Source organism: Pholcus phalangioides, unplaced genomic scaffold (assembly GCF_987345545.1).
Source record: "Pholcus phalangioides strain wild (caught in Gottingen) unplaced genomic scaffold, Ppha-v1.0 ptg000039l_1, whole genome shotgun sequence".
In the NCBI taxonomy this organism is placed as follows: Eukaryota; Metazoa; Arthropoda; class Arachnida; order Araneae; family Pholcidae; genus Pholcus; species Pholcus phalangioides.
This window is the reverse complement of record NW_028301625.1, coordinates 23,484,477-23,510,403: the sequence shown is the minus strand read 5'-3', so window position 1 is coordinate 23,510,403 and position 25,927 is coordinate 23,484,477. Positions and strand designations below refer to the sequence as shown.

General features: G+C 35.6%; 1 protein-coding gene across 1 annotated transcript in view; it reads left to right on the top strand.

Annotated features, from left to right (window-relative positions):
• The first annotated feature begins 13,472 nt into the window (after positions 1 to 13,472).
• Positions 13,473 to 25,927, top strand: part of LOC149065723 (lachesin-like) — a 51,566-nt gene continuing 39,111 nt past the window's right edge. Inside the window, exon 1 of the mRNA XM_089253904.1 lies at positions 13,473 to 13,861. Coding sequence (XP_089110030.1) covers positions 13,789 to 13,861 — 73 coding nt within the window. The 5' untranslated portion in view covers positions 13,473 to 13,788. The remainder of the gene's footprint in view (positions 13,862 to 25,927) is intronic.

Genomic DNA, 25,927 nt, shown 5'->3' with positions numbered 1-25,927 from the left:
AGGTACTAAGTGGCACATTTCAGGTCACTTAAGTGACCAGCGGTGTAGTTCCACCTCACTTTAGTGGCCCGCGGCACATTTCTAGATCACTGGAATGAACCGTGGTACATTTACAGATAAATTTTCCCTTTTTGAAGGGGCGCTAAGTACTTCGATTCCCCCCTCGCCCCTGAACTTCAAGTTATCCATCTGTCTATTTCTGCTTCAAAAAATGCTTAATTAAAGCTGTGGAATTTCTTCAATATACTTTAAGGGCCCATAATCCATTTTAAACATCCTAAACTATATGAATTTATGCAGTTGAATATTAAAAGACAATAAGGAGACATTAATTTTCATGCTTGAGGAGATATAAAAAGTTGAAATCACTGTTGTTGCATGGATATCCAACTCAAAAGTACGCGTCCGGCTAATTAATTTATATTTATTTTTCTTGCCTTCGTATCTATAAGCGAACTCAATATTTCAAGAATCGAGAATTCAATACAATTTTTAAAATTATTGATGTGGCGGAAAACCCCACTAAATTTCCACATTTCTACAGTAAAATCGGCAATTTTAACACTGATTTCTATGGGGATTATTCTTTGCCTGACCCTCCAAGTGACGCTGATGATGATTCTGCCTTATTACTGGGAGAATTGAAAAAGTGGCAAACCATTATAAAGAGGCATAACCTATTATACATGTAATGGCAGCATTAAAGAAGTGACAAACCATTGTAAAAGCATATACACGCATTGTCTGAAACGCATTGCTAGGGAACCACGGTAACCAAAGTAAACGTTCCGAAAGTGATTGTTGAGTCCCCAAAAACTATTGTTGTCGGACAGTTTTTTACCCATTTCAGGCATTTACCCAGATCGGACAAACTTTTAAAGTAGCTATCGTTCAAGTCGGGTCCCCATTTGGTATATATGCAAAATTTGGAAACGATCGATCTAAAATTGTAGATTAGTATAGAGAACACACACAACACAGACAGAAATTCAGTTTTATATATATATATATATATATATACAAAGATAGATTAAAAATATTGAAAAAGTTTTAATTTATAAACACACAATTCTGAATTATATATCAAATTGATCGCGATAGTAAATTTAATTTAATTTTAGTCCTAAAAGAAATATTTTGTTGGAAAATTTCACGGACGTGAAAAGAAAATGTTTTTCGTTGTTATGTTTCCTTGCAGAATAAAATTCAAAACATAACCATAAGGAGATAGAAAAGAAAACCCCTTCCGTTTTTTTTTAAATTTACACTTTAATTGAAAGTTCATGTCGATTTTTACCCCCTTAAGAATCGTTCTTGATATATTCTAGCTTTATTCCTTTCTCAGAAAACAAGCTATATCGTGTGAAAAGAAGGTGAAACAACACGTATAATATAAATTTTTTTTCTCTTGTTTCATAAGGGTTTTGAGAGGAAAAACTAAAGTGAATGGAATTTAAAGTTACGTTTTGGTTGGAATATTTTCATTTTTATCATCCGAAAGTGTAGCGAATGTTTCTTTATAAATAAAAATATATTTTTAAATATTTTTTCCCCACCAAAAATAAAGTAAACAGAAAATCGAACTCGTGATCAAAACTTTTCTTGTATTCGCCGACATTTCGTAAAATATTTTTACAAGTTATTGTTTTTTATTATTATTATTATTATTATTATTACTATTACTTTTTGGAAGGAGTTAAAAGGCACTACCTATGCCTTAACGCTGTAGGCGAAAACTGGAGAGAAAAATATAAAAATAAAAATAACAATAAAATAGTATAACAGCAACAAAATGAAAAAAAAAAATAAAAATAACAATGGTATTGTTTTGGTGAAGAAAAAAATATTTTTCGTTTATGTTCGATGTTTGCTGGGAAAATAGGAAAAAGGATGATTTGTATTCCGCGGACTTTCGGAATTTTATTTTCCGTCTGTTTCTCTCGGGATATATTGTGGCTTGAAGAATATATATAAGACGCAGTGGAGCCAAGATTGTGGATTGTGGTGAACGTTACACCAATTCTTATTGTCCTTCTGTCGAGGTAGTTTCATTTTTGTTTTGTTTTCTTAGTTTTGTGTATAAGAACACATTGAAACCGAGAATTCTTGACAACTGGAATCCCATTAAATCAACTTTGATTCATAGAATGTATTTTATATTTTTCTAAAAATAAAGATTTTTACCGTTATGTTTGTTCTTCGAAGAAAAATATTAGTCGGACTCTTTATCATCTAATTTAGTGCTTTAAAATGAATCCGCAACGGGAATTATCAGATGCAGAGGAAATATCTTATCCGTCTTTTCAATGGAATGATGATTACTCACACGATACTGAGAGATAATGTATTCTGGAGATGTTTGAATAAATGGGGATTGGTGCACGATCTTGGCTTCCTATGCTTTCCTATGGGGGAAAAACCCCTGCCTTTAAGGAACATTTACAAATTTTCTAATCGCTTTAAGCCATCAATTTTTTATCTCAAATTCTGTGAATACTTTTATGCAATTTAACGAGAGATTTTAGGATTTTAGATATTGGTTATTACTTTTTTTCGTATTGTGATTTCTTCAACATGTAATTTCTTCAAAAATTACCAAAATTTACCCATATTTTGTACCATTGAAACTTTTCAAAACATTTTAATAAGAAATCATTTCGCCAGTGCTGAATGACACACAAAGCTTCAAGACATTCGAAGCAAGTGGTGTTTTAATAAAATGTTCCTTATCTAACAAAAAACATTGTTTTGAGAGCGTTCTAATAGAAAATATATTTGCACATGTAACGCCTTCCGGCGGTTTGTATTAATATATACAAAACTACTAATAATATAATTAATATATAAAAATACTTCTGAAGCAAGTAAAACAAAAAGTCAAACGCAGTCAGACGCAGGACATTTTATAATATTTAAAAACTTAAAAACATGTTATCATGTCAAATTTTCTTTCACCAACCCTCTTAAATTTATTTTGATGTTCTACATCTTTTCTCAAAGTTTTTATATTTAGAACTGGGAAAACCACCCCTTCTAATTAATAGAATTTAATTTAATTTTAGAATTTAAGAATCATATTCCGATTATTTTCCTTTATTAGAAAACAGCAGATCGAAGTTTTTGCTGTGATTAAAGATCAAATATAGAAAAATAAGCAAGTATGTATTTCTGATATGGTATGGACTTTAATAATACGGCTGATGTTTAGTTAATTAATTATCATTTTTTACGAATAGTTTTTGAGATGAATTATTTGTTTGTTTTGAGGCTTAATGAGCAACTTTCAAGTATTTTTTCCTATTTTTTTAGTATAATAATTGAAAAAGAAGATAGGACTAGCCTTGAAAATGAAACTCTTTGTCTTAATATGCATAATTTGTCTTCTGTAGGAAAACCGAAAATAATAAGTACAAGTAATTAAATTTCCCGCATAAAAATATATGTTTTTGCTTGGTTCTCCATTAATCATTTATAAGAATGTTCATTTTGAAAAGAAATATCGGTGTAGCTGCAAATAATTAGTAAGACATTAAACCTTAGAATAAACCCCATTAGGTGCGTTTGTCTTGTTGCAATGAACGTATAAAAAGTTAATTATGTTTTTTTAGAAATTTAAAAGTGCGTGATTTAATACATGATTATATGATACAGCATGCTTGACTCATACGAATAGTTTGTCGCCGTCGATAGTACTACGCTGGTAGAATGTAATAATTTGCGAATGTTCCCTCTCATGGCTCCTGAATGGGATGGAATCGCTGTCAGGGGCAACAAAAGGTAGGGGCGGAGCAGTAGTTACTTAAGCAGCCAATTAATTATTTTAAATAATAGATTTAAAGAGGAGCTCGTATGTAATTGCAGGAAACGGCGATCAAAGATAGCACGTTTCGCGATAGCAGCTACAAGAACAACACGCGTTATCGGCGAGAAGCTAGTGATGGGTTGCCGAGACCTCTTCACGGGACGAACTATTCATTTTGTGCTGCTGGTTTGCGTAAAAAGCACTTCAAAATACATTGATGCACAATGTAATTAAGGGATCAATCGAGCAAGATTTATTACTCTCGTACAAATACTTCGTAAGCGAACGAAAGAACAGCTTGTGCTCCGCGAATTGGTATTCCAAAGTTGATTTCCGATTTTACGAGAATTCCCAGTGCTCACTTCCTTACCGAAGAAAAGATGCTGATTACACAAACGGGTAAATATACAAAATCGAAAAACAAATTAACAGCAATTCTCTTAAATGTTTTTGGTCCCTCAGTACTTTAGTTCGCAACTTGAGCTTTTCTGGAGAACGAATAGGAAAAAGCAGAATATATACAAAATGTGCAAATTCCACACTCTTAAATCAAAGTAAAAATGAATAAATGTAATGATATTAAAAGAGTTCACTGAAGTCACTTATCATATTTGTTGGACGTGCCGAGATAAAACTGACGGAATACTTGTGTGGATGCACTCAATTTTTACTAATAAGGTTCTATATTTAGAAATAATTTAATTATGGTGTTAAAATGAAAATTCGATAATCATTGCATATCTCGCGCGATGAATTTTGATTATTTCTGGTACCATCTCTTGACGCTGTTTATTCGGTATGTCCGCGGTATAGAGACTAACGCTCAATGCTTTCAATTTAAAATTTTGTCATACTCTGCACACTAACGAAAACCCCTAACTCACAATTAGTTTTTCCTATTCTTTTTTCTTTTGTAATAGTGAACCAATAACTGTGCAGTGATTCTCTTCGGGGTTATATTCATTTTAGATCATAGATGAAGGTTACATGCATTTCAGTGGATGATGCGATAGATGATATTACCGAATATAGAGATTACCCACAACACTCTTTGTAAAGTGGACTCTGCATCATACGAAAATAGGCGTCATATACACGCTCGCATTATTTTCTTACGGTTTTGTTTGCATTTTCTCAAGGTTAATATTATTACATTTTAATTCTTATTTCGCTGCAGTTTTGTATTTTCGTTTGACTGCGTCCAATTTGGCTCGATATAAAACTCGGCCTGTAATATATGTTTTGAATCGCATTTTACTCAGCTAGATGAGCTCACTGATTTAGCTAGCCTGAGTATGAACTGAACCTTAGGTTTTGGCGCCCGCATGATACTATTAAACCGCACATGCAGCTCGTAATTATTTCTCTGAGAAACTGCTAACAAATTGATGCAAGTTGGAATATGCCCTATACATGTTGTGTACCACTTCACGTTTGTTTCTGAGGAACGCGTGTCACATGTTCTAAAAGTACTGCCATCCGTTTTCCAAAGCAACCAACTCGGCAATTGATTTTGCCTGTATCGGGCACTACTACACGCAAATTTCAAATGTTGTTCGTCTTATTGCTCTCTGTGGAGAGACTTTTTTCGAATGGGAGATTCACTCGAATTTGCACCTTGAAATTTGGAAATCACAGAAAAACAAACTTCAGCTAATCCCGTCTTTGCTATGTTCAAAAAAGCTGCTGCGAAAAGTGTCCCAAAGCAGCTGTCGACTGTGCGTATCCGTAAATCTGGTAGAAATCTTGGGGGGAAAAATCAGAGCAATCTCCTATCGACGAAGCAGCCTTTTCATTACTTGGCATGTATGGCTCTCTGAGTGTTAGCTATTATTTTTTGATAACTTTAGCGCAGTGCGTAAATATCAACTGTTTTCGATTCAGAAAGTTTATGATCGAAAGTAACGAAATTCTTCAAATTCTTTCGTGGCATGATCGAAATAATATATTTCCAGCGTTTGTGTGCTTTGTTAATTGCATTTTTAATTGGGTCGCTATATATTTTTTGGAAATATATGACATCCATATTTTTATGGGCATCTTTTTCTCAGCCACCTCGTTGGGCATTTTGCCTGTTGTGGTGTTGTATTTGTATAGCTATTCATTAAAAATCCCAAATTTCCTTTCAATATTTCAATTCTGGTTTTGAAACGAAGTTAAATACCTGTGGTATTTTTTAATGTTTCACTTTGTTATAAAACTCTCGTAAAAAAAGTTATTTCATTTGTTAAAAATTAAATAAAGTGAAGAATAACTCGATTTCGCATACTACTATCATTTTTTATCAAGACGCCAAAAAAGTCGATTTTCCGGTATAAAAAAAACTCATATATTTCACGTTAAAACAGACCTTTGACTATTTTCTGTCTTTTCAAAATATTCCAAGAAAATTTTTGCTCCTTTTAACGTTTTTTTATAATTTCTCAAACGGCCTTCAGGAAAAATTACTGAAGCTTAGCATGGCATATTACCCTCAGATATTTCATGAATATTTTCGAATTCTATATTTTAGAGTCTCCGTTGTGTTTCCATCTTTCGAATGAAATATGAGTTTACGTATTTTCGAACATTCGATCAAATTGTCAAGTTTCTCTAAGAGCAGTTCGTTTCTTTTCCTACTGTAATGTTTTGTTGAGCTGTTCATATCATATTTTATCCACGTTCTTCTGTTACCAGCGAGTATACTTCCAAAAGATTATAAAAACAAAAAGAGAAAACTGTGAGAATCCAACAGCATCTTTCGTTTTATTTTATTTTTTCTTAGCCGTTTGTTTGTTCAACGTTATTGCCGTCAGGAACAATCGCTTCTTACACCAGATCTTGTGCTCTCAATGGAACGGCATCTGGAAACTAGCACCTTAGAAACGGACGGATGACCCATGTGAATTTTTGTTTTGGACAGACTCGGATATCCTTTCAGCATATTTATATGCCATGCACGAACTGCATGCGATATGTGATGTCTCTATACGTGTTTTTTTGTGAGTTTACGATTTCAAAGGGTTTTTTTTTTCATTTTATTTTTGTTTGTATACTTTTCTTCTGAAATGGTTTTTGTGAGATATTTCCGGAATTTCACATTTTATCTTATATGTGAAAGAAACATTTTGCTGCGATAGCTTGTGAGATTAGGCTCCGGAAGATCAACTCAATTTAGTTCATTTCATCAGTAAATCCATAAATGCATTTAAAGATAAATAATATTATTGGTGATTTTTTTAGAATATCACATATATATAGAAAAATATTGAGTTATAGATTGAACTATAGTTTTCCCGATTGCCTTTCTAAATCGTACGATAGTGTAGTTTTATTTTAGATTTCAAAATGGTCAAATTTGTGTGACAGAATCTGAAAAGATTACGTGTGTTAGAAAGCAGTGCGAGCAGCAACGGACTAGGAAAGGGCATAAAAAGGTATAGTCGCACCGGACCGCAGGATATTAGAAGTAAAACGAGATTTGAATGCATTTTGACTCCGTATTTAAACTGAAGAGCCAAAAAAACTGGTACAGGCATGCGTATGCAAATAAATAGATATGGAACCAATCAGAGTAAGGCGCTGCGGTCGGCAACGCCTATATAACACAACAGGTGTCTGGCATAGTTGTTAGATCGGTTACTGCTGCTACAATGGCAGGTTATCGAGATTTAAATGAGTTTGAACGTGGTGTTATAGTCGGCCCACGAGAGATGGGACATAGCATCTCCGAGGTAGCGATGAAATTTGGATTTTCACGTACGACCATTTCACGAGTGTACCGTGAATATCGGGAATCCGGTAAAAAATTAAATCTACGACATCGCTGCGGCCGGAAAAAGATCATGCAAGAACGGGACTGACGAGAATCATTAAACGTGACAGACGTGCAACCCTTCCGCAAATTGCTGCAGATTTCAATGCTGGGCCATCAACAAGTGTCAGCGTGCAAACCATTCAACGAAACATCATCGATATGGGCTTTCGGAGCCGAAGGCCCACTCGTGTACCCTTGATGACTGCACGACACAAAGCTTTACGCCTCGCCTGGGCCCGACAACACCGACATTGGACTGTTGAGGACTGGAAACACGTTGCCTGGTCTGACGAGTCTCGGTTCCAATTGCTTCGAGCTGATGGACGTGTACGGGTATGGAGACAACCTCATGAATCCATGGACCCTACATGTCAACAGGGTACTGTTCAAGCTGGTGGAGGCTCTGTGATGGTATGGGGCGTGTGCAGTTGGCGTGATATGGGAACCCTGATACGTCTAGATACGACTCTGACAGGTGACAGGTACGTAAGCATCCTGTCTGATCACCTGCACCCATTCATGTCCATTGTGCATTCCGACGGACTTGGACAATTTCAGCAGAACAATGCGACACCCCACACGTCCAGAATTGCTACAAAGTGGCTCCAGGAACACTCTTCTGACTTTAGACACTTCCGCTGGCCACCTAAATCCCCAGACATGAACATTATTGAACAAATCTGGGATGCCTTGCAACGTGCTGTTCAGAAGAGATCTTCACCCCCTCTTACTCCTACGGATTTATGGACAGCCCTGCAGGATTCATGGTGTCAATTACCTCCAGCACTACTTCAGACATTAGTCGAGTCCATGCCACGTCGTGTTGTGGCACTTCTGCGGGCTCGCGGGGGCCCTACACCATATTAGGCAGGTGTGCCAGTTTTTTTGGCTCTTCACTGTATTATTGACTTTGCTTAACCTTCTCGGTGGCATTTATGCGATACCTCGCCTAACTTGATGTTTTGTATTTCGGTAATTACGAGATACAGTAGACCATTATGTCCCAAAGCGGGCAATGGAAAGGTCCAGGGAGGCGATAGAAGATACGGGGTACAACATAGAATCCTGTGGGTTTGCTTCAGTTGGGGGGGGGGGCGATGAGAGAAAAACTTTTTCTGAAGAAGGACGCGATGGAACAAAAAGTCTCGGAAACTATGCAGTAGACGCTCGTTTTTACGAACCCATAGGGACGTAAAAAATAGTTCGTAAATAGAAAAGATGGTTATACAAAAATACAAATATAAATACAACGCCACAACAGACAAAATGCCCAACGAGGTGTCTGATTAAAGGAATAGTGTATTGATTGGGACCAGAACATTGACACCAACTCTGGCCATATCGCTATATTGCAATTTACTGCCATCAATATATTGGAATATATAATGTATTGGAATATTATATATGGGTTGGAAATGAAGGCGCAATCCATCAGTGGTAGCCTTAAGCTAGGGAAAATATCTTATCTATATCCTCCCCCGGGTTTGAATCTGGGGCCGTGACGGCAACCTTCACGGTGGTAGACAAGCATCTTACCTCCACGCCACTCGCGCGCAAGCTACAGGACTGTAGCCAGAAATTTCTTCCTTAAGGAAACAACTTGTATTTCGGGGGAGGACAGAACCTATAGCACAATAGACTTAAACATGTGATTCCACATGTGTCAATCATTTGATCTATCATAATTTCTTTCTTAGCTGAGGGTATCATACACAAGCTATTAGTGGAGCTTATTTTATATTTTAGTTGCTTATTTTAATGTTCAAAGTGAGTGATTTCTGGTTCATAGTGTCGTTTTAGTGTCAGTAGTGTGCACATGTGTGTGGGATTTCGGTAATTCACTATGATTATTCTTACGTTGATTAGTGATAAACAAATATGAGTCGTTCTGCGATTGGCAGGCCAGTCTGGACATGGGCTCACCAGAACCCGCTAAAGATGTTCCTGAACAAAGATATAAAATCATAAAACGCGACAGGTATACCATATTCTATGGCCAAGAGCGAATTCAGGCCGATATTTCGTGAGAGAGAATTGATGGAAGTAAAGGGCATACGATGAATAAACGTTCCATATTTTATGGGAAAGTAGAACGATTATTTTCCTTTGTCTTTTTGGGTCTTGGGGGGAAGGTATCCCACACCTCTGTATCCACGCTTGTTTTTGGCCCACGAACGGTTTCCACATCGCACTTCTTTCTGGTAATAACGAAGTCAACGCTTCTAAAAGTCACAGCTTATTTAATTGAAACCAAAAAGACAACTAAAAATTATTAGAAAGCTCAATGGGTAATTGAAATTATCTGTGTCGAGAGTTGGCTTTCACTCAACCAAATAAAATGTAATTAACGTTCGTATTTAAACTGAAATGGACTCGAGAAAAGTATTCTTTGTATAGTTACCTGATCAAAAATAATGAAATTTCTTATTTTAAATTTTTAAATGAAGCAAAGAAATGAATATGCAAATACTAATGACAGTGATGAAAAAGATAATTTTGTAAATAATTCAGTAAAATGGGCAGTAAAACGATTGCAAACTATCGTAATTAGCAAGGCAGCAAAGTGGGCTTACTAGGTTCTGTCAGAGCAATGACGTCACGCATTACGTCAGCTGGTACTGACTCCGGCGCGTCATGAGACATCATTTGTTATATAGTCCTGTTCAGTAAGCACTTACCGGAAGTCCCCTCCATGCTGAAGATGAATACAAAAGTATAACATGACTTTCTGTCGAGAGAAGGATTTCCGACCCAACTTGATCGGTAATATATTACTGCATGGGTATGTGACTGGAGTTGGTTGGTGATCTGTGTAAAGTGTAAGAAAAGTTTATCCTCCCTATTCTCCGTCCTCCTGACTATGGCCTTACTCAGTGTCTTGATTCCATTTCTTTTATACAGAATGATATATATTTTAATATTTAAAAAAAATTGTGTCCACATTTCACCAATGATCGAGTAATTAATTAGTCATTAATCGAATGTGCGTGACCTATGAATAAACAAAAATTATAGAGCCACAAAATGCTTTCGCCTGAACCTGAATACGGAAATTCAGATCTCTCATGGATGTTTGAAACTGGAGTTATGAAGAAATACAACCATCGATCATGTAACATAACAGCATAAAAGAGAGATACATAAAAATTGTCTCATAAAAATGATCTAAGCTTTCATCAACATTCAGACTGGGATCCATGAACAAGTATTATATATATAAACCTCGCAGCAGTACTAATCAATGGAGACTCTGGGCTTTTTGATGTTCGCGTGAACTTTTCGTGAAGAAGAAAAGAAGCAATATATCCTGTATACATATATATTATTCATGGATTATTTCGCAGCTAGGATTGTCACGTGCATATAATAATAATACGATCTCTCGTTCGGCAAAGAAAAACGAACAACGTAGATGCATCTTTTTCATGTTCTTTCGGAAAAGACTTGGAAGAAAGAAGAACAATCATCAGATAGATCTATTGCATCCCTGTTACCATGGCGACAACTCAAACTTCTTTCACGTGCTCCTATAAAAGAACGCCGTCTCGCGTTATTTTGTCTCTGACACAGGTAGCCAATTTGGCGAATTATCTGAAATACTTTTACTTTACCATTTATGGAGTTTTTTCGGGTGCATTTTAAAAATGTTCATCTACATCTCTAAAAAAAAGATAACATTTATGGCTTCTCAGATACTGTCAAAAATCAATAATGTGGCTTTCCACTCATTCAAGACACTGATTGAAATATTAAAAAACAATTAAACTAAAGTCAATGTTTTTTGTTTTGTTTTTTCTGAAGTAGCATCGTCAAGATATGAATGTCAACATCGGATACGGCTGATTCAAAGATATTTGTAGATGTTCATAATTTAATGAATCCAAGTAGTATGTAGACGACAATTTAAGTAAGTCCACGACATTTTCCAAAATTAATATTAATCCAGACAATTCGCGTATGAGTGCACATTCTACAGTAAAATGTTTGCCACGATTAAGAATTTTATTTAAAAAAAATTAAAGAAATTAGTTCAAAGCTTCACGTACAGATGAATGTACTGAGATCATATGTATCTGGTTAAAATTCAGTACATATAACCACAAAGAAGGCCAGTTATTAAGATTCTGTAACAATCCGTGTTGGCAAATACATAAACTGGAAATTAAATAGCGTTTAGATGTGGCTGAAGCTGCATTGAAATGTGTTAAAATTAAGTGGAAAAGAGAAAGATGTTGAACTAATTTGTACTATAAATGCTTGTACAAAATTTATGCTGCTGCTGTTTACGTGTACTACGGTATAAAGGCATGTTTACAAGAAATTTTGAATATTCTTTTATTCCTACTTTTTTTTTACCATAACAAGCATTTTACTGCCCACCGCATTCTCATACGCTGATTTGCCAGTTTCATATTAATTTTTGAAATATGTCGTGTACTTTTGGACCATCCTGTATTTGTTAACATTTCCGCGGCTTAGTATAAATCATTAAACTTCTTGTAAAATATCATGTCTTTTTTTAAAGAGCAGGCTTTCTTCTGATTTTCAGCAAGTGCAAAGAAGTATAGGGAAGTAAAATGTTCCATATTGAGAAATTAACTTTACAAAATATCAAGGCTTCTCACAATGCTCAAATGAGAGGTTCCAAAGAAGGCGAGATATCTCGTCAAAATGTTAGGGAGGGTTAATGATACGACATTGTATAATAATGACAAACTATATAAAAACTCGATAAAAAATAGTCACATACAATTGAAAATATTGGAAACAGAACCAAAAAATTAAAATCTTAGCATTCTATATAAGCCCAATATTTTTAAACCTTTTTCAGCCTATGGTCCTCTTTGGACCGTATTTTTTTTCCTTCTCTCCCCCGTTTTATCCAGGGCCCCTACCTCATTCAAAAAGAGACCTTTTCTACTAATAATAAGCAAAAAAAAAAAAATGTATGAATAAAAATAAAATTGATCTCTGAAACCCTGAGCCAAGCACTGATCCAGAAGCGGAGGGATGAGGTGATCATCCGAATATTGGAAAAACTGGTCTGGTGAAATACGGGACGATTCAATCAACCTACGCAATGAATCATTCTACCCTGGATCCACATCTATGTTAAGATAGTACTGGTCCTATGAACAGTTCTGCTGGATTCTGAAAGTTGTCACATATATTTTTTCCTACAATATTTCACTTGAAAGTTATACTTCTCTAAGCTCTTTGTGGTGCCTTTCACCACTTGTCGTGGCTCCCCCGTCATTTAGTTTTCACCTGTGGCCCTTAGAATATCAAAGAACCGCAAGGGCTTATGTGCAGGTTGAGAACCACTGTTCTAACCAATTGGTAATTTGTTTTGTTTTTTTTGTCTACGTGTGTGTGTTCCAAACCGAAGAGAAACGCAATAATATTGTTGGTTATACAACCATAATAGTACTATACACGATAACTACATTATTTTCCTTTTATATACCAAAACAGGTATTTTTAGTAACTTTTTTTTAGGTAGATACAGAAAATAACCACTTGGATAAGGCAATGACTAAAATGCGTACCACCACTTTATTCTTCGAATTGCTCACCACCACCCGGAGGTTGAAAGGAACAATCGCGAAAAAGAAAGCAACCCTACCCCCCCGAAGCAATTTTCGAGTTGGGGTTGAAGCCCCAAAAGAGTGAGCAATATAATCGCCCTTTCCTTTCCTCTCTCTCACCGCGCGTCCATCACTAAACCTGTTATCATGATCATCATCATGATCATCCATCCCGACGAGGAAGGATGGAGCCGCGCGCGCGGCGAGTGTGGGCGTGTTGTGGCAGCCAGCACAAGTCCTCTGACAACCTCTCAGCCGATCTCGCCAATAAAGACAGGAAACCAACAGGAATTCTAAGAGATGGGGGTGTGACGGCCGGCCACACTGTGTGTATGGTTATCGCGTGTTGTATTGTTTTGCATGTGACAGTGCGACAATGATGATGATGATGATCATCATCATCACCATAAAATTCTAAGAAAAGATGTTTTCTTTTTCCCGATCGATAATTCATGTTCTCGAACAATGACCAACGTTAAGACAACGCTGAGAAAACGTATTTTTCTTCAAGAGAAGGTAAACATCAAAAACTGTATTCTTACCTACTGACAAAAAAAAATATATATAAAACAAGAATATATCCACAGGTACTCTCTCTGACAATGTGTCTTCAGATATTAATTCTCGTTCTCAGTGGATATCTATGTTTCCAAGTCGAATCCACGCAAGCGAAAAGTAAGATTTTCTTCCTTATGATAATTATTGATATTAATTATTACGACTGATGATATAATACGACTGGGATTTTTATTTTATTGTATGATTTAAAAATATATCCTCTTTTAAATGTCTGTTGTTCAAGAGCGTGAAAAGTAAGATGTGGAATTTATTTCGAATGAGTTTATCGAACGTGTCTCGTTTGAACATATAATTGGCTAACATGCAATAACCACGTGCTAAAATCTCCTTTCCTCCTCGACCTTGCTGCGCAGGGTACGTATCTATCTATATATATCTATATATATATGTGTGTGTGTGCGTATGTAATGTGGCCCGTTATTGGAGCTTGGCTATAAGGTATCAGTTTTAATTAATGGGAAAACCTTTTGCGTCGGGTCATATTCAACGGGACACAAACGCGACTTGTTGATGTCCTTACACAAGAATTTAGTCTGAATTGATTTATTATTTTTACAGTTCACAGACAGAAAATTTATCATGAACTAATTATGAATGGAATAACATTTATTAATGAAACTCAGACTGATATTCAACCTGTGGAGCAGAATCATATACTGTAATGTGAAGTTCATTCTTCATTTACAGTAGAACTTGGTTAATTCGAACTTTCACGAACTCTCTTTGAGCTTTCTATTTTAATGTTATGTTAAATTTTTTTCTTTAATTTAAACGTTTTCGAATTTTTTGGATAATTCGAAGTTGGAGGGAAAAAATCATGATTTTTGTATGAGCAAATTTAGTTTGAAAAATTCTATATGAAGAAAGGCTTTTTGTTTTTCTCGATCAAGTTGTGAAAAACAACATATTTATAAAGACTAATAAAAGTTTGAAAATTCTGTTTTTTTCTACTCTTGTTTTGTTAATTTAATGCCCATTTTAACATTGTTCAGCTGGGTGCATCGAGACTATGTACTACTTAATGCCGATTATGCTTTTCAACCTAATGGATCAAGATGTAGCATTCAAAATTCCAATCTTTTTGTTGTCATTAAGAGTACAGAAAGTGACGGAAAGTTGAGATTGGAATTCGTTAATAAAAGTATAAAAGTAAATTTCCTTGATAGCATAAGAATACTAAGCAAAATTTGGGACACAGTTTCATAACGGATGATCATGAACACTTTTCTGTAAATCAGGCTTTCAACATGGTCTAGAAATTCTACAGTGATACTGATTCCAGAATAGTGAAATAATGTAGCAGCTAAGATCAATTATTATAGTTATAAATTATTAAAATTTGAGGAACAGTTTCGTAACTGATAATAAAATTTCTAGTTTTCTAGTAAATTTATATTGTAGTTATTTTATTTAAAAAAGCTATTCAGCCCCCCCCCCCATCCCTTCCCAACTAGAGGGTTTGTGAGCTTTCTTAATCATTTATCTATGGGCGGAACTTTAAAGTACCAGGTTAGAAGATAATTGCTTGAGAAGCAGTATCGTTTTTACTTTTTGTCTTTAAAGAGAACTAAAATGACCTATACCAAATAATTTACATAATAATTATTTATTATTTATCATTGTATTTATATTTTTATTCTACATTCATATTTATATATATTATATTTTACATTTTTATATTTATATATATTATATTTTACATTTTTATATTTATATATATTATATTTTACATTTTTATATTTATTTATTATAATTTTCTTCTTATTCTACTTTTCATAATGTAGTCGATAAAAGATAAGATAATTTGAGAAACTAAGATGCAAAAAATGAGATGATTATTTTCTTATGATAATTTTTGAAATAAGATATCATCATAATAATAAGGTGATAATAAGTGCATTTTGATAGTGAAATATATAGAAATATACAGCCAGTTTATATAAAAGGGATTTAAATTTCCCATAGCTGTATACCTTACGGCAGGATTTCTTGACCTTTTTCAGCAGTGACCCAAAATCAACACCAAGATCAGATTCGTGATCCATAAGACTGTTCGAAATTAGTGAAACAAGTGAAGCAATAAGTGCGTTATATAACAGGACTGTAAGTGAATTTGTACAACTCATCTATGTGAAGCCCGAACCAAGTTTCAGTTCCAGCTCTTCCGGCTCTTGAGATCCTGGCTGTTAGTATATTTTAATTTATTACCCATCTCGGAAGCCACTGCGAATCAAGTTTGGGTCGTGACCATAGCTCAAGAATCCCTGGCTATAAGTTGTATGACCCATCAACCGATAGGTTGAGAACCCCTGTTATACTATATTTCTAATACTGTACTATATGTGCAGAATTTAAGCCTTTAATGCATCACGTAGTTCAGTGTTTCCCAACCTCTGGTCAGCGGACTCTTGAGGCGGACCATTTTCATTCACTACCTTTCCATGAATGACGCATCAAATGCTGTGAAATTATTATTTATTACATCAATTTTTCATTATATGGAAATTTACACAAAACGATACAGTTTGGATTTTATGGGAGGGGCTCAAAATTGTTCTTCATTGCAGGAGGGTCAGCGGAAAAGTTTCCTTTACTATAAGGGATCCGCTCCACCAAAAGGAAAGATTGAAAACACTGATGTAGTTAATGAGCTAAAATCGATTGATAACCGATTACTGTTTAAAGAATTCTCTTGCCTTGGAAATTGACGAAAAATTTTGAACTTTGAAAGTGGTAAATTTTAGATTAAAAACAAGATGCATGCATTGAAGGATTAAATAACTGTTAATGAGTTAAGAATTTTTGTTTGAGTACACTTGGAGAGAAATTGAACTCTTTTCAAATGCGCCTCACTTGAATAATAGCCAACATTTTGCTGAAGAAATCCAGAATTCGACTCACTCATCTTGCATTTCAATGCATCTTCCTTGAGATAACATACTGAAGTTGTATTCTAATTTAACGCTTTGAATCTCAGAGTTCCAGCGTTGAATGTTAATGCAGTTTATATGCTTGGTACAATACAGATAGTGGGAACATTAACTCTCGGGTTAACGACATCGTAATCAATATTGACGTAAGAGACTTACTTCCTCAAGAATTCGTACAAGATGAGAGACCCCCTCCCCGCGGCTACTATCCAACTATGTGGTTAATGAAAGACCAAAATTGCATAAGGTAGCGTATAACAATGATATGCATGCTCATCTTATGCATAAGAGAACAGCAAACCACTGAAAGACTCGCAAAACTCTTAATTATTCTTCTCGTATTTCTTCCGATTCATGCACTAATCTGCATGGAAATTCTAGGATATTCACCGACTTCAAATGCTCTAAAAACACAATACCTTCATGAATATCCCCGGGTCGTCTTTAGAAGTAAGAATTTTGTGGTAATTTAAATAAAGTCATGGTACGTAACGCAAAGCTACAAGAAAGTTAAGCGTTAACATTCCTTGTTTAAAGTAACTATGGCATAATCCAATCTACTTAATAGAATGACATTAATTTAAACTGTATTTAACCTGTAACTTCTCTGGATTTTTTTAATGCTCTACAACTACAATAAAGACAATCTTTACATACCACGTGGTAAATCAATATACTGTATACTCCAAAAGCACAGTATGAATGGTTGTGTGTGATTGGACGATCAGTATTACGTGCCAGGTGAGTGGTTTAAAAGAGGAAGTACAGATTTCGCGCGTCCAAATGCTGAAGTCATCGCAATATACCAAGGTACAGGTTTATAGAGCATGTAAACTCAAAGGTAAGAGTGGTTAACGGAATACTAAATGGTCCAAACCAATCATTTACCATGCGCGAGCAAGTACTTTAAATTATGAGCCAAAGCCACTTCGGGGAAGGCCACGTACAATTACTGCGACTAGACACAGGTGGATTGATCATTTGATCATTTTCGTCGCACCACGTTCATTTGCTGCACACGAGGGCTAATTTTAGACCGAGACCTACAATTTATTGCCGATTCCAAGCGGCAGGCTTGTTTTTTTATACTCATTCGAGATGTTGGTGCTCTAACCCCTCGATGGGGGACTCCCTGCGGTAGCAATTTTTTCTGTGATCATGTCAGCGTTTCTGTTGTACCCCTGTAGCAGGAAAGTTTTCTGACAAGGACGAACCGGGTATCGAACTCGCGACACCTCTAAACATCCTTTGGTACTTTAGGCGAGTATTTTATCGACCTGGGCTACCGCGCCTACAGGCGGATTGTAAGAAGTGCATCTAATGTCTTCGCGTCGAATAAAAAGCAGCATTGATCACAAAATTGTGTTTCAATAATTAATCACCGAATCAAAAGTGGATAGAAATCCACATGATTTTGAAGAAATGATGACTCTGCCTAAAATCAACCCATATAAATGATAGATTAAACTGTGCTAGCAAGTACGCGTATTATGGGGACAAATGATTACGCGATTTGAGTAAGGAAAAACAAAAGTGAAGTTTAGATGTTCCTGATGACTATAGAAAGTATTAGCATGACCTACGGAAAAATTGGAGGACAGTCGGCAGCTTTGTTTTGCTTTTCTCTATTCTCCCCCCCCCCCCCCACGCAGAGCGTGGTTGCGATCGCAGCGTCATAGCCTTCGTTATACAAAATCTAAGAGGCGGAACTCGACTCGTTGAAGTACCGACCATCCGTGGGTTCTCACAACCTTTACGTTCGTTTAACGTATGCTTGGCTCACGATTTAATATTTCATGACATCCGTACACATTAATGGAAAATTTCAGCAAACCACTCAAGAACAAGCTCATTGCACGCGGAAGTAGAAGCACATTTATAAATGCAGACATTTATCTAGTAGGAAAGTATGTGATATATGATACAGATATTTATCTAGTAGGGGGGTTATTTTAACTCTATCAGGCCACAACAATGGGAAGCAATGTCAATCGTTTGCTGGGCTGAAAACAGCTATAAAGTAAAAAAAAAGCTAGAACTCCTTGGATCCAGAAATTTTCCAAAATCTTGAATTGTCCATGGAAAAGAGGCTTTTAGAAGTGATCTAATGCCGATATCTATATAAATATGAGAGCATTTTTGTGAGTGATATAGGTTATTTGGAGACATTTTTTTTTCGATTGTGCCTGAACTCAGAGCTGGAACTAGTGGGAGGAAGGGGGCATTTTCCCCGGGTGGCAAAATTTAGGAGGCGGCAGTTTTAGGTGGGAACAAAGAACACCGTTATAAAATTATCGAATTTTAAATTTGTTGGGTGGCAAAATCATGTTATCCCCAGGCGGAAGAAATTATATTTACGGCCCTGCCTGAATTTTAGGCGCACTTGTTTTTTACACATGGTTCTGTTCAACCAGTGTAAATATTATTTTTTTTAAATTCGATTGCTATGTGCTTATTAATTTCTTTAAATAAACTCGAAAGTAATTTTCCCCCTTTCCTTCATCTAGTTCTGCGTTCATTGCAATTTTCTTACTGTACCTAAACTCAGGGCCGCCTTAAGAGTACTATAGGCCCTACGTGGAAAATTTTCGAAAAATTTCAACCAGTTTTCATTTCTGTGAGGCGGGAACACAATGGGCCCCCGGGTGGGCTCGTGAGTTAAGACGGCACTGCCTAAATTTTTGAACCACAGTTTAATACGATCACTATAATACCAACTATTTACATGCGAGTTATTTCATTTGGTTGTAGAATAACAAGTTTCATACATTATACATTGTCCTGCTGTTTCCAGAAACGTAATATACATTATACAAGGTGTTTATAACTAAGGTTCCCGTACTCTAAGTAATTTTTCTCAAAATCTACTTATCCGAATAAAGCCAAATTTTCAGGATATCTTAATGAGACCATGGGGAAATTTTTGTGCAATAGATTTCCTGGATCAGGTCTCGACCGACGACATAATAACCAACCTTAATGGCCCCACAATTAATTAAAATAGTATCTTCCGTTTTTTCGTGACATTTGTAATTTTCGTTTTTTTTTGTTTGACTGACGTCCCATACACAATCTTCCAAGCGTATTTACTGGAACTTATTTATTATTTTGCCCATGCAAATAGTTTTATACTTACTAATTTTTATTTTGTGTTCATATTTATACAGGGTGGGCATAAAGTCCGTAGAAACTTTAAAAATGAATAAAAACCGGAAAAATAACCGAAATAAAAAACGGTTTGCACGGTTCACATCGCTAGGTCACGGGAATTTTTTAAGACAGGAAAAAAACCCCTCAAAAATAGCCGAAAGGTGGCGCTGGTACGAGCGACTTGGGTGGAAATATGCAAATGAGACGTTTATAAGAACTTGCTCTCCTAATTCACAACCAGTCCACCGTTGTAAACCGTGTAGGTGGACCTGCTGCACTCTGCCGTTGCTGGATGTGTGACTCGCGTACAATGTGTTATCCCCTGTGGTGGTGGTGGTCATGTGGAACACATACTCCTGTAGTAAACGATTTGGAGGCATTCTGTTCGTTATTTGCGTATCTTTTCTTTGACTTGTGTATGTCAGCGCCACGTATCGGCTATTTTTTTAATTATTTTTTTCTTGTCTTAAAAAAATTCCCTTGACCTAGTGATGCAAACCGTTTTTTATTTCGGTTATTTTTCCGGTTTTCATGAATTTTGAAAGTTTCTACGGATTTTTTGCCCACCCTGTATCTTGTTTTTTCTAATTTATACTTTTTAATTCATGTTTTTAGTATTCTCGAAGCCCTATTGTTATTGCCACTATATTTGTGTTACCATGGGTCCATGCACTCAAAGATTTTGATTAATTGAGTGATTGATTTGTGAGATTTATGCAATAAAAAAATAGGTCAATTTCGACCACCAGTTGAAAAAGTGGCACTTTTTATAACAATTTTCTTTTTCCCCAAGGTTCATATAGCATATATGGCAAGTTTCAATGGAATACGTCCGCCAGAATGTGCGCTGCATATTTCGGCAGCAGTGCCGGTATACTAAAACTATTCGGACCTATGTAGCACCCGTTCTGATGGACGTATTCTTTGAAGCTTGGCATATGCATATACGCTATATGGACCACGGGGGAAAAAAGGAAAATGCAATAAAAAAGTGTCACTTTTTCAAGTGGTGGTCTAAAATCGAACTATTTTTGTATTGCATAAATCTCTTTCCCATGGTCTCGTTAAGATATCCTGAAAGTTTGGCTGCATTCGGATAAGTTACTTTTTGATTAAAACTATACTCAGAGTACGGGGAATTTAATTGTAAAAACACCCTGTATATATTTTATTCCACTTCAATAGATTGTTTTACATCACTACTATGTGTACTATTTGAGGAGGGGATGAGATATTATTATTTATGGAACTCATCGTATATATAAATTAACAACAACTATATTATCTAACCTCATACAGGCAACCACTGAGTACTGATCGAGAATTGAGTACTCAGCCATATCCAAGTGGGTCGTTCCCAAGCAAGTGCAGCTTTCAGCACTTATAATAGCAGCAATACGTCTTTGTGTTATAATATGCTAAAACAAGAGGCATTGTACAGCTCTATCACCGTATTTCGACACAGCCCAACAACCAAACTCAACTGATCAGTAATCAAATCTGTGTCGAACCGATAAGCTATTAAGAGATAATTAGTTTGGCGGTAGGTTATGACAAATGTGACTATCTTGTTTGCATTAGATCGCGTTAATTTAATTTATCGGTGATATATGGTAAGCAACATGGTCCCAATGGTCTGAAAATGTTTATGTGTCTCGAAGTATGAAGTCACTTGTTTTGTTTCAGTAAAAGATTATAACTATAAGTTATTTCTGGGCATAGAAATAATTCAGAGAAATAATTACGGAGGAAGAAACATGATTTGTTTTTACTTAGACATAACATGTGATGAATTTATTACATCCGTGTTTATCATTTGTTTCTAGTAATTCCCGGAAGAAAGTATAACAACCCAGTCGTTTTATTATCAATTGTGATATTTAAATAAAATATTATGTGATGTATTTTTTCGAAGGGGGTAAGTAAGGATTCAGCAAAACAAAATTCTATGTATATGTTTGATCTTTTATTCTGTGGCACTACAAAAATGTGTATACGCCATTATATACAATCTATGTTATACAATGTAATATAAATTGGCATCATGTAATTACATTAAAAATAGGAACATCGAAGAGAACATTTTTATTGTGAATGACTTAAATTCCATTTTAAGAATAGAAGAAAAAGCCATCCTGCATAGCAATTTAATAAAAAGCCTATGTATAAATGGTTATTAATTTTATACCCATAGTTTCATGTTTCGATTATGTAATTAAAGAACGGCTATATATAGTGTTTACACACCAGGCGGAATCAAATATTATACACATATTTTCATGGGTTTATATTGTTGCTAAAAAGGTAGGTTTACTCATTTCTCAAATGAAAATGGCGATGGATACCATAATCTCGTTCAATTTATGTAAGTACAATATATATGTTACGGTGAGTGTGATAAATCAGTGATTATTCATAATCGCAGGTTATTATGCATAATCATTAGTCATCTCGGCAAGTTTGACAAATTTTCTTACATTTATCACTTTTGATGAATATGCATAATTCCCGAATGAAGTTGGTAAGTATGATAAATATGGGAAATATATTTTTTGTTATGCGGAAATATTACTCGAATTCAACCACTTGTCGGTATCTCCCGTACGTGATGGGTACACTCAACGCGTTCTGTAGCAGAAAGCCTACGCGCAAAGCTTTGACGTCACTGAAGTCGTACAATTCACCTATTGTCATTGAATATAATGCAAAAAAAAGGTAACGATTTCGCATACGTCAGACTGCTATATTCAATGGCTACAGGTGAAATGGACGACTTCAGTGACGTCAAAGCTCCGCGGGGAGGCTTTCTGCTATAAAAGGTGTTGCGTACACTGCACGTATTTTGCCATAAAAATTAAATGAAAATAAGTGTTACAAGAATAAATTATTACTAGTTTTGTAATGTTAGCTTTCTTGATATTTATCAACACTTTTTAAACATAATCACCATCACTGATCGAACCCATCATCACAGACTTTGAAATTTAAGCAAAATGTCAGGTAAATTTGAGCAATTCTTTGACGTTCATCATATTCACCAATACGAGCTGGGAATTATACATAATTACCGGTAAATATGACAAATTCTAACTTGCCCAAATAGTCGGTGATTATGCATCATCGGATTTATCACATTTACCGGAACATATATAACTCATTCACTTTTCTTATTAAAAATATTTAAAATATGAATTAAATCTATAAAAGCGATTTATTGCGTTAAAGAAAAATATATCACATCATACTATAAATTAATTAATCAGAACCAAATTGAAGTATGTTTTGTATAGTTTTATATTATTAGTTCGATGACTTATTTATTTATAGCCCCTGATAGAGATATTAATTATCCAAATTTCTATCATAAACATAAAAATATCAAGAATCTGAAAAAAAATTGTCGTATCTAATTAATTTTAGTTACTCCAGAACAAGAATATGTAAATTAATGCTCTATATGTTCAAACGTATTCGCACTCAATAATCTAGAAACATTAATTAATTTTCTTCCGGGAAATAGCTGTTATGTTACATGGTTGGACAATAAAGCCGATTACATCTCACACGAAATACACGTATATAATCAATTTCATTCACCAAATTAATAAATTCTCTGGTTACACTGTTTCCCGTTAATTGGCTCCATTGGCAATAATTAAGTAGTTCATGAAAGGTGTGGTTAGAAGTTTCGTGTATCGATAGTTGATGGTTACCATAATCAGAACGACGAGAAAATAAGCGTAATTGGAAATTCAAATCGAAATTAGTACCCGGTAATATTATAAAGAAAAATTTAATAACGTTTATTAATAAATATTATATTGATATTGAGATTGTAATATAATCATGTTATTCTATAATGGTAATATATCAAAGCTACGAACAAAAACGTTTTGAGAGTTATTTCTTATCTCAATCCCCCCGACCGTGACCGTATAACGTGTGTAGCCATACGTCATTTCATTGAGCACAGTTAATTTTTTATTTGTTATTGTTTTTTTGTTTAAATACAGTGAAACGTCGATATAAAGTTGTAAGAATTTCGACTAGGAAGAGCAAGGGTTGGAGGAAGAGACGTTCACCGCGTAGTAAAAGAGGAGGAGGATATGGAGAAAAAATGACCGGAGGGGTTCTGACATGGGGGGTACGGAAGTGATGATGATCCCTCCGCAGAAGAGGGAAAGAAAAAAAATAGAGAAACGGACCAATCAGCAGATAGTGAAAATTAGCAGATCGAGCTGAAAACAAACTGGATTGTTCGAGTCACTCACCTCGTTGACTGGCCTCTTTCTCTTCTTTGTCTCGCTGCTCGAGTATATGAGGTGTAGAACAAAACAATACAATTGTTTGTTTTTTTTCGTCGCTAGTCCTTATTATGCATGCTCGTACCTCATGGTTGCCTGACTATATGCTCAGTTCAGTTACCATCGCAGTGTCAGGTTTTGATACCAAATTGATGACATTTCGCTTGGTGAGATTTCACTATTGCTGTACAGCACCCTTCGAAATAAAACCGTAATTTCGAATACTTCTGCATATAGTCACAGAGATGTAAACACACACCGGTTTGGAATCAACGGCTAAATTTTTTCTTCCTATATACGGTTATAATTTTATTCCAAAAATGCCAACAGAAAGCAACTAGGTAATCACAAAGCATATCAGAGGCTGAGATAAACGCATGGAAAACAAAACTTTGCTAGCCATTTATTGATGATAGTTGGCCTAGTGTACTCGTTTTCAGTCTGAATGGAATAAATACACAGTAGTCAAAATTTACTCTAACTTGTTTGGACGTATTTACAATTTAACTAACCGATGCATGTTTAGAACGATACGTGTTTCGGAGTGGTTTTTATATGAACAATTTCGAGCCTTTTATTAGTTATCTGGAAAGAGTGTTTGAGTGTTTGTAATATGTACTATATATTATGTATAATAATATACGCAATCAGGGCTGGCGCAAGGCATGAGGAGGCTGCCTAGGGCATCATGTTTGCAGGGTCGGCATTTTTTACGACAGATTTTCAATGACGATGTTTTCACTCTCGCAGATTTTTACGCATTGAAATCATTTTGAGGGCAAAGCGCAAGTGAGTAAATGAGAGCTCTCAAATATATTCAATACTTTTGAAATGTTATCCAACTCTTTGCTTTTGAATGCCTAATTCTATCTCAATACACCTCTTTTCCTGCACTTCTAAAAAGTGCCGCTGGTCTCTACACAAGGGCCAGACTACTTCTTTTCCAGTTGCACCTATTTTTCGGGAAGGTTCGAAATCGCTTGAGTGCATATGGTTATTATGGTCATGATCTCTACAGAAGCTGGTTTCTGAAATTAGATTCAATCTCTTCTTTGTAAAGGAGCTTTTTACTCTTTACCAACATTTTACCAGTTGACTTCCTTTTGTTGAATCCCTCAACAAGTTTGGATTTCTTGTTCATTTCCGACAAATGCCCTTTCGACCAACACCCTACTACAGATAGGCCCATCTCTAGTGTGGTGCTATTTCGGCTCAGGAATGTCTCGACTGCTCGTTTTCGTATACCAACGGTCCTCAAAGTGAACATCGTGGCTCTACGGGGCGTCGCCAACTTTTGTCAAGGGCATCGATATGAGCTTACGATATTCATTCGTGCTTGTTCGTTGCTTTGAAGTGGTTATTAGACTATTCCAGGAAGCAATGGATAAAGGTTTCCTAGGGCAAGGGTGCCATGTGTGACGAAAGTTTGAAAACCACTGTTGTAAACCTGTATGTGACATTGATGTTTGCCTATTTAGTGCTGTGGAGTGTTTTTTTAGACTATTATGGAGAGCTGCGGATGAACGTTGTCATGGCAAGGGAGTCACGGACGGCACAAGTATGAGAACTTCAGCCCTAAGTCATCAGTGTGACCCATTCTCTCCAGGGAGTGAATGTGCGATTCACTGTATTCACAGTGTGTGATTCACACTTTTGGAGCCAGTATTAGACTCAAAAAAAGAAAACTCTTTTCAGATTGCCCTCTCCAAAGGGCGGTAAAAAATTATTCACCTCAGGCGGCAAAATTTCTAAGACCGGGTCTGTATGTAATAATAATT